The sequence below is a fragment of the Cuculus canorus genome, chromosome 4 (assembly GCF_017976375.1).
Source record: "Cuculus canorus isolate bCucCan1 chromosome 4, bCucCan1.pri, whole genome shotgun sequence".
Taxonomy (NCBI): domain Eukaryota; kingdom Metazoa; phylum Chordata; class Aves; order Cuculiformes; family Cuculidae; genus Cuculus; species Cuculus canorus.
Genome location: NC_071404.1, coordinates 19,153,403 through 19,166,272, shown reverse-complemented (window position 1 = coordinate 19,166,272; position 12,870 = coordinate 19,153,403). Strand labels below are relative to the sequence as shown.

The window sequence follows — 12,870 nt, the reverse complement described above, 5'->3', positions numbered from 1 at the left end:
TTATGTTGTTATTATTATGTTTCTTATTTTATTGTTCTTTTAAAACTGTCTTTATCTCAACCCACAAGTCTTCCTTTTTCTTTTTCCCCTGCTTCTCCTTCCCATCCCACCAGGTAGGCAGGGGTGAAAGAGTGGCTGTATACAGTTTAGCTGCTAGCAAAGATCTCAATTATAGCATCAACTTTTATTTTAGCAGAGATGAGAATCTATGTTGTCCTATATTATGTCAAATGCATAAAGTGAATTTTAAACACCTGAATCAATGCTAGACTTAAATATCAGAATAATCAGGGGGCTAATCAAGGACCTAGGTTGTCTGCGCCCTCTGTATAAAGGCTCAGTCTGTCAGCTCACCATACACCAGTCTCTCCTGTTCAGTTCTGTTTCTGACCATATAATTGCATCACTTGTTCTGTGCTCATTCTTTTCCTTTATCAGCTCATGTGCTAAACTGAGTTAAGTAACCCCCAGAAAACTACCTCAGCATAGAAAGTGAGGGGAGGGTGTGGGGTTTTTTTAATTTTGTTTTTGTCCTCCCCTCTGCTTTTATGTTGATGGTTAAGTAAGTTTACTGTGCAATCAGGCAAGTACAATAGCTTAATAACAGGGAGCAAGCTGGGTCACACAGTGAGAAGGGGAGGAATGGCATCACCATTTTAGCAGCAGTGAAACAATCAACTCTTTTGCAATGTAGGGACTTTAATTAGTGTCTTGAATTGAGATGTCAAATTTGTCATGGCAACTAAGCTAGACAGTCTTTATGCTGTCTTTATAGATCAATAGTGTGTTTTCATTCTATCTTATTTTTACTTGGCGCATGTATTCCTGAGTATGAGAGGCTTTTGTATTTTGAAAACTGCTTAACACTCCAGGATACAATTTTCAAAGAAAATGACAAATGAGTAGATCAGATAAGAAAGATGAAGTCATATACTAAGTGGAAACTGGCTGTTTCCCACTGTTCTGCACTGCAAGAAATTTGAGGCTTGTAAAGAGATTGTTTCAAAACATTCAGATTTTGTGGGAAGCACAAGGAAGCAGCTAACATTAGACTGATATTATAAATATTACCTGACTGCAAGTGTTATCTGTCTTTTCCACAAGTGGGTGCTAATTTTCTCAAGTAACTGAAATGTATTTTTTTGTTTGTTTGTTGAATTTATATTTGCTACATGTACTGAAGCCCTACTTCCCAGTAAGTGGCTGGCCATCACCTGCTGATGGGAAGTTGAGAAATAAATCCTTTGTTTGCCTTTGCTTGTGCACACAGCCTTTGCCTTGACTTTACTAAACTGCCTTTATCTTGACTCACGAGTTTTTTTCCATTTTACTTTACCTTCTCACCTCCTGCTGAGGAGGGCAGTGGTAAGAGCAACTTGGTGTGCACCTGTTATCCAGCCAAGGTCAACTTACCCCACTCCTTTTTGGTGCCTAACATGGGACATGAGGAATTAAAGACAAAGTTTTTTTGGGACAGCTAAAAGGCAAAGCATTAACTGAACACAGCCAGGAAGTGAAAAATGAAATAATCAGGGGAATTTCTGGTGTTGTAGTTGTGCTGAAGGTATGAGTGATGTTTTGAGTGTAAACTGTCCACATTCATTCATTGTGACATTGCTTTGATTTTTTTTTTTTTGGTGTGAGGCATTTTTTTGTTGGTGTGAGTGAAGTTTGTGAAGATTGTAAAGAATGTGTGATGAATGTGAATCTGAACGATAATTCTTAAAACATGGTTCACGGAGGTAAGGAGTACAATATATTGGGTTTGAGTGGCAAGGTTGTGCTAGTGGGGGGTGCAGGAGTGGCTTCTCTGAGAAGCTGCTAGAAGCTTCCCTGTATCCAATAGAGCTAATGCCCACTTGCTCCAAGACAGACTCACTGCTGGCCAAGACTGAGCCAATCAGTGATAGTGTTAATCCTCTGTGATAACATATTTAGGAAGGGCGGGTGGGAGAGCGTGTGTGTGTGAGGCTGTGCAACAGCCATTGTAGCTGGAGAAACGGGTGTGAGAATACCTGAGAGCAGTAAATTTGCAGACACCAAGGTCAATGAAGAAGGAGGGGGAGAGACCCAGAGGCCCAGAGATTTCCCCCACAATCCATGAGGAAGACAATGCTGAGGCAGGCTGTCCCTCTGCAGCCCATGAAGGTTGGCAGTGGGGAGATATTCATCTGCAGACTGTGAGGGATGCTGTTCCATGCTGGAACAGGCGGATGCACAAAAGAAGGCTGTGACACTGTGGGAAGCCTATACTGGAGTAGGCATGCTGGCAGGATTTGAGACCCCACAGGCGACCTGTGCAGGAGCAATCTGTTCCTGGAGGACCCACATGGGAAGAACTGTAGCCTATGGGAAGGACTTATCTTGGAGAAGTTCATGAAGTCCTCTCTGCCATGGAAGGGACCCCATACTGGAGGAGGGGAAGAGTGTGGGGAACTGTCCCCCTGAGGAGGGAGGAGCAGCAGATGTAACCTATGGTGAACTGATGCAACCCTCATTCCATGTCCCCCTGTGCTGCTTGAGGGAAGGAGGTAGAGAAAATCAGTATAGTTAAGCCCAGGAAGAAGTGAGGGATGTTTTTATGATTTGGTTTTATTTTTCATTATCTTTCACTGATTTGATTGGTAATATATTAAACTGATTTCCCCACAGTGAGTCTGTTTTGTCCATGACTGTAATTGCTAAGTGGTCTTTCCCTGTCCTTATCTCGACCCATGAGACTTTCTATATGTTCTCTCCCCTGTCCAACTGAGGATAGAGTGAATAAAATCATTGCCAGCTCCTATGATACATAATATGGTGTTATAAAATTGCTTATACTATCAAGAGTTCCTACACAGTGATAATTGAGATGCCACCTCATTTCAGTAGATTCAACACAGGTAATAAATTTGTAGAGAAAATTTCAAAGAAGATAACTAATAGCATAGAAACCTAAAAAATGTAATTTCTCTAAATTCTGTCAGCTGCTCAGGATTTACCTAGATCACACAAGTTTTCTTCTTGTCTTTCCTTTTATTGACCTCTTTCAGAGGAGACTATCCTTTGAAAGTAGCTGCATTGGCTTTTGGTGTGCATTATAGCAGTAGGATAAAGTGGTAGAATTTCTGTCAATAATTCTCCAATTTTCCAGTTGAATATAACTTGTCATTGTTATGCTCACTTATTTATTGGGCAACCCATGACAAGTTTAGTGAAGGAAATTTTACAATTTTTTCCTCGAATTTTTTCTTTAACATTTACCATCCTATTGTGAACATGTTATTAGTAAAAATGGATGATTAAATATTTGTTTCACTCCTGGTTTTACCTTTGCTGTGATTTAGAAATATAGGGGTTATTGTAAGGGCTAATGTCAAAGGCTGCACTCGCTTCGAATCCAGTCTTTGTGAGTAGCCCTGACAATGTTTGTGGAAGGTGTGAAGAACATAAAAAATCATGATACTGGTACTTCCCCAGTATTCCAATCCAAATGATGTGTATCTTTGGGACTTCTATAGTCAGGAGATATGTCTTCTCTGTGTAATATGTCTGGAGGCATTTTTTTTTTGCTTGTTTTTTATCTTGTTACTCTTTAATCTGTAAGAATGTCTGTTGGCAAGGAATTCCCCAACGCAGACAAATGGTGTGAATTTTGGCGTTGTCATATACAGGAATAAGTTGGACTCGATGAACCTTGTGGGTCTCTTCCAACTTGGGTCATTCTGTGAACTAATGCGTGAAAGAGCACAACATTGTTTTGAACTGTTTACCAGTTTAGCACACAGAGCTTCATAACCAGTTTCGTGGGCTTCACTGCTCATCATACACACTGAAAAAAATGAGTTTTTATGTCTGAAATACATGTGGAAACATCTTGAATTAAAATTGTTTTATTTGACAAAGCTCCACATGAAAATTGTTGACACTAGTTTTTCAGTCATTTTTTTAATTTGTTTTTATATTTAAAAACCTAATTATTGTTACCAGTGAATCTTAAGCTTCCAATCCAACCTGTTCTCCAGTGGGAAGGATGATCATTTGGAAAATAATTCTACGCATTGCACTTCAAACTTGTGCTAATAAGTAATTTTGAAGAAAACCTTCTTTCTGTAGGCCCCAGGAGTATAAGTTCACTGTCAATTTCTATTGAAAACTCTACTATAAATGATTATTGGCTCTGACAAATACTGTAATCACAATAATGAAATCTAAGTTTTAGGTATATATTACTCGTTTGAAGGACGTATGAACAATCTGTTAAAAACATTGAAAACTAAGGTTGCTCGCTAGGGGGGTACAAAGTGCCAAAACCATTATTCCTTTAAAACTCTACTTGGAGGTCTTTTTTTTCTGAGAGTTTTGGTTTTTGGTTTTTTTTAAACAAGATTTTAAGGAAGAGTTAACAGCTTGAAATCCTACTTTTTCAGTTTCCAAATGTTTTCCGTAGCTTAGGCATTTTTTAGATCAGAAAGAAATGAATCTGTTTCATGTTCTGAGATGTCTAGAATGGGGTTTGTTTGACTTTTTACAAAATTATAAGCATGACAGACTGCAAGCACAAAATAGCAAGAACTATATATACTGCAACTTTTTCTGAAAAATGAAGTAAAAGCCTAGGAATTTATTTCCAGTTTCCTATGTATTTCTTATTTTGCTGAATATTCTAACTCTTGCTTTGAAGATACTCGGCAAAACATCTTCATAGCTACACTTAAGGAAGGAAGGCTTATCTTTTGTCATGACTGCATAACATCTGAGTGACTGGGTAGCAAGTCTGATGTGACCTCTGCTATATTATTCTTCTTTTATAATACTTTCACTGTTTCCTTTTGTTTTCTACAAGTTTTTCAATCTGCATATTTCTCACCATGACTGATTTTTACAGGTTTATTTGGCAGAGTAAAAGAGTTTGATCTGCAGACCTGTGCTGCCCTAAGTCATGTCCGTGGAATCTGTTGTGCTGGAAAAAAAATGGGTTGTGCTCTTTCTCTTGCAAATTGGACTGGGACTGCCTGCTCTAGCAGAACTGAAGCTCTGCAGCTGCCCTGCTGTGTCTACATTAGCAGTGATTTGTCCATGCTGTGCATTGCACAGATGCATGAGCAAAGCCATTTTGGTAGGTCAAGTAGAACATCTAAATTGTAAGCTCTTCGGACAAGAAATCATACTGACTCCTTTCCTTCTCCATCTTGCTTAAACATATACTTCTTTTCCTTCACTAGTCCCTGTAAATGTTTGAGTTGCCTACTACTGCCACTAATGCTCATGAGACCAAGGAATCCTTAATGCAAAAGCTGAGAACATGAACCTAAGGAAACGGCATCTTGCAGCACAGTCTGCTTGCTGAAATACTACTTCTACTAGAAATGGATGGTAGAAGTCAAGACCATAGTGAAAATATGATCCTTATGCAGAATAATGCGTACCATCAAGTTTAAATATAGATGATGTAGCTATTTCCATAGGTTGGTTGGTTGGTTTTAATTCCATACAGAAACAAGGCAGCTCTCAATAGCCATTGCACGCATTTATTGCAACATTTGGGAAGCTGTTTTTGAGAAGAAATAAATAATGCTGCTGCCTCGTTAACCATTAATGTTACCTCAGAACTCCTGTGACTTGAGTGTGTCAGGACAGAGGTCCATCAAGGGTAATCCCCTAGTTCATTTAGGGTTTGGGTTGGGTTTTTTTATGCGAGTTCCTTCCATGTTACAACCAGCAATGGAAGCATAGGCATACAATTTATACTGCACCTTGAAGACTTCTCTGAAACCTCACAACTGACATCTGGAAGCCTTTAATTGCCATCAAGGTTGAAGAAGGATTACTACAATCTGGCATAGACTGCAAGAGTAGTTCATTTGTCACTCCAGGTGAGGTCTTGTACTTGCGTAGTGTTGCCCTGTACAGGGGAAACAAGAAGAGAATACTCACTCCTGAGCAGAAATTTGAGGAGGAAGGGCTGAATTGCTGAGCTAGAAGAGCTATTTTTGGTGCTTTAAGACCAGCTAAATTGATTTCACTGCTTACTCTTTGAAACTCCTCTTGAGCAAGAAAATCAGGCTATTTTTAGTCCTTTACAACTAAGGTCAGGATTACTGTTCTGGCTAGAATATCATCTAGGATTTTAGATTAAAGGAAAACAATGCTTCGGGTTTTCAATACTGAATTAACATTATGTAATTTGTTCTTTGGTTGACCCCAAGGTTGATTTCTAATGTGCTGTGTTAATTTGGGATTAAAAAATAATTTCTTAATATACTGATTAATAAAGTAATTCTTCTGTTGTAATGTTTATTCTATTTTGATTCATTTATAATAATTTTATAGTAGTTTTTTAACATGTTGATATTTGCTCACCTATTGAAAAATCCTTTAAAACTGATTTATTGTTGATTTCAAAACAGGTCAGTAACTTCAGAAATTTAAAACAATAAGTTCAAGAACATTTTTTTTTTATCCACCACAATGGCTTTATTCTTGGAGATTTTAACAAGGGGAAGTAAAAACAAAGCCTCTCTTTTTCTGTTCCCATTTCTAAATAGGACACTTTAATTTAACTGATGTTAAATATATAGTAACATCAGATATACTGCCAATCATAAATTTGGTAGTGTTTTATGAGAAAATCTTGGAACTGATAACTAATTCTTCTCAACTATTTAAATAGGTAATCCTCATCTGATTAAGCTGAAATATTAAAGACTCCCTAAGGCTGCAATTTTAGTTTAATTGCCTCTTTTCTGTCCTTTTGCCACTGTTTTATTGATTTGTTTGAAGTATTCAAGAGATTAGCAGGGCATAATTTTTTACGTCACAGAAATATCCTGGTTTGACCTTATTTAGAGATTGTCGTGCTGCATCTATGCAGCACAGTCCAAAAAATTTTCCCTTGCCAGTTGCATGCTTTATCTTCAGGCTTATTGACTCTACTACACGCAGAACTTCTCAAGGTAAAAGTCTTCTCCTTGTTTTAGTTTTTTTTAACCTGACCAATTGCTTCTTGAATACACAGCCAAAGCACTTTCTACTCTGCCTTGACTTTCCTATACAGTAGTTTCTATCAAATTTCAGTGTTTAGTCTGTGGTGATAAGTTCAATTTAACTAATGAAAACATGTATGAGCATCTCATGATTCACTGCCAAGTTCATGCAGTATTGATTATATTTTAACCTTTTTGGAATGATGCAATCAGAATAAGCCCTTAGAAATAAATTATTTTACAAGTATTTATTCAAAAGCTGTTTGAATCATGATTTATATTAATAACGGCACAAAGACTGAAATCAGCGTGTTTCTAGCAATCCACTGTTCTTAATGTTGCAGTTGGTACCGATTAATGAATTTACTTATTGGCACTTGCTCCTGAGTGGGAAGCATGAACCTCCAATGTGTTTGGCTTTCTCCTTTGTCATTCCTTCTCATGTACTATGCTAAGATGAACATCTGTATTATCAGATGTCATAGACTGTATATGTATGGTGACAGAACTTTTGCAGCATGACAGTACAGTGACACCAAATACAGTTTATCCTGGAAACTGAAAAATGCAATGAAAAAAAGTGTGGCATGGGGTAGGTGACACTATGCCTTTAATAATGACTTTTTTTCTGATTTTCTCTGTGTAAAGTGATAGTCTCTATTAAAAAAACACATCCGATTCTGCTAGCCCATGCTTCCCAGTTCTGACAAACCATATGGAAGCCTGTAAGGAAATTATATTTTATCTTTACTTTTGTTCTGCAAAATTGAAAGTATGTAGCCACATCAGATGTTGTTCATATGCTTGTTTGATTATGCAACATGGGAAAAAGGAAAGGGATAGAAAAGAAAAGAATTAAAAAAAACCACATTCTGGATATGACAAACCAGATGAGGTGAAAATACAAACTTAAATTAAAATCAGTACTATCAGGTTTTAAGAACAAATTTAGGAAATCTCTGTGATTTTAGATCTTTTCTTTAATGTTTTCTTGCTGGTTTATCCTCTTTATTATATTTCTTCTTCTTTTGTTTCTATGTTTTTCTTTTAATACTTCCTTTACAATGGCCTGCTCTAGTGCTCATTCTCTTTACATAACACTTCTCATTTCTGAATGCTTAATCTGCTAATTGAAGTACTCAGTCTTTCTGTGTCCAACATTTAATTTTAGCGGTGATCATACAAAACATATTTTTTCCCCTTTTTTTCCTTTAAAATTCCCGGTGGCCATTTCCTTTGTCTCTTCTTTCAATGATCTGACTGAAATTCAGTTACAGGACTGTTTTCTTTCTTGGGAAAAGTTTTAATTTGTGCTTTCTCTGTGCCATCATATACTGAAAATTCAACTAGTTGCTTTGCCATCAGTCAGAGTGCTTGGAGAACTTGGATCAGCTAGAAGAGCAGTAGGTATTGCAAAGTGATGTATTTTGGTCAATTACTGTTCAACAGTCACTTTCATACCACAATCTTTAAAAAAAAATCCATGAATATTTTTTTCTGTACTAATAATGATTTGTGGAGTTTCCCTGTTATTAGGTAAAAGTACATCATAATTTGTGCTACGATCATTAATTTTGAGAGGAGCTGCTTTCCAGAATAATGTGACTTTTTTTTTTTTCTCCCTAATTGTATGTCAGAAATTTCCATTCTGAAGATGTAGTTCTACTTAAATTTATAGTTCTCACTTTCACTTATTGTTTAGTTTAAAGTAATAAATTCCACTGAGATTATTAGATCAGGATCAGATGAAGGTTTAACCTCTTACCTTAATTAAAAAAAACCCCAACTTTATTTCCTAAGACTGCTTAGTGGCATAATCCAGTATGTGCAATTCCGATCTACTGATCAATTTGTTGATACTACAGTAGAGGCATGGGAACGGCCCTTTATCAAATGAGAGGTTGACAAACTTGTTCAAATAGGGAATGTTTAGAGGAGAAAGTACAGCAAAGAGAAAAATATTGAAGAGAGAAAAGTAGTTTATTGGCCTCAAAACTGAGTGAAGATAGCAGCTGTAGGTGATAGCCTTTTAGATGTAGCATTAGCTATGCAGTAGACACCACTGTTTCAAGTAAGCGCAGAATATTTGGATAATGAATCAACAACAGAATACAGCAGGTAAGTTTGAGGTAGATCCCACAGTGTATCTGAATAACATGAGGTTTAAGGATTTTTCTTTTAACTTTAACTAAAAGCTCATACCTCTGTTCTGAAGTCTTGCCAACAGCTGCTGGACGCAAGTCAAACAGATGCACAAATAATACTTCACTTATGCGTATATGAAAAGAAAGATCTTTTTTTCCTTTCTGAAGCAAAATTAATAGGTTTTGCTTGCTTGTTTTTTTCAAATCAAGTCCCACTAATTTTATTCATCTACTTTTCTTTTCCACATGAGCATATCAATATTTCTCCCCCATGTTGTCTTTAAACTTTGGAAGAAGATCCATAAATGCAAGCAGTGTTATTGCTGTCTTTCTGCTTTATAATTTCTTTATTCTGAATTTCCTCCGAAACTGCTCTCCTGCCCTATATTGACAGTTAGCTGTGTGCTATGGCATTTATCATTCCTGTCAAAATTGTCCTACAGTTCCTGTGCCTATTTGCTGGCAACCCACTGACTCCTCTGAATAACCCAGAAACCTGCTCTTTTCTAAACATTTTACAAAGGGCTAAACTTGTCTGTTGTTACAGAAGTCCTATGTGCTGGAGAGAAGGACTCTTCAAAGCATAGTTGTCTTAAGTTACTTCACACTGCTGGCTGCTGGAATAGCAACTGAGGACAGGACAGGAATGCTTAAACTCAGTTCCCTGAAGTGGTAGCTGTTTAAGTAAGAATTTCTCTTTTGAAAGAGAGGGAGAATAAAGAAAAGTAATGCCCAGAATATGCATGATGAATACAGACTGAATGAAGTATTTTCCCAAATGGCTACAGTTAAATGTGGATAATGGTGTCTGTAACAGTAATATCTATATTAGCATCAGTCCAAGGGAGGAAAGATCATATAGGAAAGTGTGAACCTTGCACTGAAGCCTTCCTATTTTTTTTTTCCTTTAGCTTAGCAGACATTAAAGATTTTTTGGGTAGACGTTTCTTATACTTGCTCAGAACTGGTAGGACAATGCCAAGGATAGCGGTAAACTTCACCAGACCTTGATGATCTATTGTATATTTTAATGACTTAAAAAAAAAAAAATAACAAACAACATAAAATTTACCTTACAATCATATATAAAATCAGAAGAAATATGACTGATGTCTATACAGGCATGGATTGATTAATAGCGCAACAAAAATCAGGTTTCCTTTTTATTGAAATGCTACCTCTCTTTTTTTAAAAGACATCCTAATTATTAGTCACAGTTGAGTTGTCTTTTCATCTTTCGCTTTATCATAAGGGAATACTGATATATCCATTCTGCCTCTGTTTAATCCATTTTTGGAATCTGAGACAAAACATATCTTCCTCTAGTAAAAATTCTCAAATAACTGCTGTTTAGTAATGTGAAAAAGTTTCCATTTGCCTTTCACAATCCAGTGAGCGGTAAATACTGATGTAATTGAGCCACCCACATCCTGGTCTGTAAGTGTTATGATTGATGTGTTTTATTAGCATTTAATTAAATTGCAAATGTTATGTTAAGCTGTGAAATTGCTGGTAAAAGTTGAATTACTGGATTAAATTACACTCTTGTTTAAAAGCAATAAATTAAAAGATTGTTGGATAATCTGGAGGAAATATATTCTTGAACTCTCTTGAAGCAATTAACCTATGCTCTGCTGCTTTAAAAAAAAATTAAGAAAATTATCCCTCAGCAAACATACTGAAATTTGGGGCTGTTGCAGCCTTAATTTCACACCTTCCTAGTTTAGGTTAATGACTTCTGATTATAACAATGATGATTAAATGGATCTCATTCATTCTGTAGCAGTAAAGAGATAATATACACTTGCAACAATCGCAAATGATAGATTCAGGGAAGAATGTAATAACTTCAGCTTATGTAAAAGTTGGTTCTGTTTCAGCATGGGTTTCTTCTTTGTCATCCGTTCTTTGTCACCCTTTGACACTGAATGATTTGACTTATTCCCATTTGCTTATCTGGCTGCATGCCTTAGGATGTCGGATTATGTAAAAGCAATTTGTTTGGAGCCAGCAGTGTGCACTCGCAGCCCAGAAAGCCAACGGTATCCTGAGCTGCATCAAAAGAAGTGTGGCCAGCAGGTCGAGGAAGGCAATTCTGCCCCTCTACTGTGCTTTCACGAGTCATCACCTGGAGTACTGTGTTCAGTTCTGGAGTCCTCCACACAAAAAGGACATGGATCTATAAGAGTCCAGGGGAGGGCCAAGGAGATGATCAGGGTTTGGAGTACCTCCCATACTAGGGCAGGCTGAGAGAGTCGGGGTTGTTCATCCCATGAAAGAGAAGGCTTCAGGGAGACCTTATAGCAGCCTTCCAGTAATTAAAGGGGGCCTATAGGAAATCAGGGGGAGGGATTGTAGTAATAAGGTGAAGGGTAACAGTTTTAAGCTGAAAGAGGGTAGATTTATATTAGATATCAGGAAGAAATTTTTTACTGTGACAGTGATGAGGCACTGGAACAGGTTGTCCAGGGAAGTTGTGGATGCCCCATCCCTGGAAGGGTTCAAGACTGGGTTGAAACAGACTTTGAGCAACCTGAGGGGGTTGCATCTAGATTTTTAAAGCTCCTTACAACTCAAAAGATTCTATGATTTTATAGCATGAATTTGTTTAGAAGTATTTCCTGTTAAAATCTATAGCTGTCAGTAGGAGATGCTGGCTACAGAGATTGCAACTGGAAAGAGGAATATCCTGATGGTAAATAGGAGACAGGAAGGTTCCAGCATCACATTTTACATTTGAGGGATGTACCAAAAAAATGTTGAAAAATACAAATTTTCTGGTTGCAAAATAAGGAAGAGTTAAAGACTGGGAGAGGAATTAGGTTTCAATCCAGAGTGGTTTTTCTTTTCTGGGTTAGAAACAAAACCAACAGAAATTGTCCGTATGCAAGCAGAGTAGGGGAGAATCAAACAATACATAAATACCAGTATGTGAAAGAAGCACAATGAATGTTGGCAGAAACAAGGTTAATTTCTTATTTCAGCTTAGGCGCTTGTACTAACAAATATTTAATCATATTTTCTCTAATTCATACTCTTACAAAAGATTTCAACGAGCTTGCTAGTCAAAATAGCTTTCCTTTTATTTCTTTCTTTTTGTGAAATTGCAGCTATGTGATGTGGTATTTAGACAGTTGTCTAACAACTGAAACGCGGGGGGAATGGATAACAAGATCAATAGTAACTCTAATCCAACAAAAGATCTGGGCAGATACACATTAATGTGTGCAAAACTCAACTTCTAAACATGACTTATTTGTGGGCTTTACATGCCTTCTTAGACAAGGGGACCATATACATGTGGATAAGCACACACATTATTTTTAATTAATAAGCAGCAATGATAATGAACCTCATTTCTATGTCCATAAAGCTACCAATTAGATGCTTTGAGTGACAGCTGGAAAACAGGAAACTCTTCAAATTAAGACCTGACTTTCTTGTTAATTCAGGCTATAGACAGATCCATACAAATCAAATAATTCCCAGTTGTATTAGATGTGCCATGAAGTCTCCTGAACTCCACAGATGTTGGCTCTCTGTAGTTCTATCTGTGATATGACAGAATAAATAAATTGTATTACCTAGGTTAGACTCAAGGGCTGCCAGTGAAGTGTTAGGTCTTTGTAGCCCGAATCATTAGACTGACTAGACAAGAAAAAGAAAGATCAACACAGACGTGGTTCTAGTCTAATACACACCAATAAAATGGAAGGAGTGCTCCTGGATGTTCATGTATTCCAGGTTACCTGTTTCTAAGG

At 37.0% G+C, this 12,870-nt stretch overlaps 1 protein-coding gene across 13 annotated transcripts in view; it reads left to right on the top strand.

The window, feature by feature from the left end:
* Nucleotides 1-12,870, top strand: part of KCNIP4 (potassium voltage-gated channel interacting protein 4) — a 422,577-nt gene that overhangs the window by 270,332 nt on the left and 139,375 nt on the right. The window contains exon 1 of one of the 13 annotated variants that reach the window (XM_054065854.1): nucleotides 6,826-6,935. The exons of the other annotated variants lie outside the window; for them this stretch is intronic. Within the exon in view, the coding sequence (XP_053921829.1) occupies nucleotides 6,848-6,935 (88 nt within the window). The 5' untranslated portion in view covers nucleotides 6,826-6,847. Of the gene's footprint in view, nucleotides 1-6,825; nucleotides 6,936-12,870 lie in introns of those variants that run through there. 13 annotated transcript variants of the gene reach the window in all.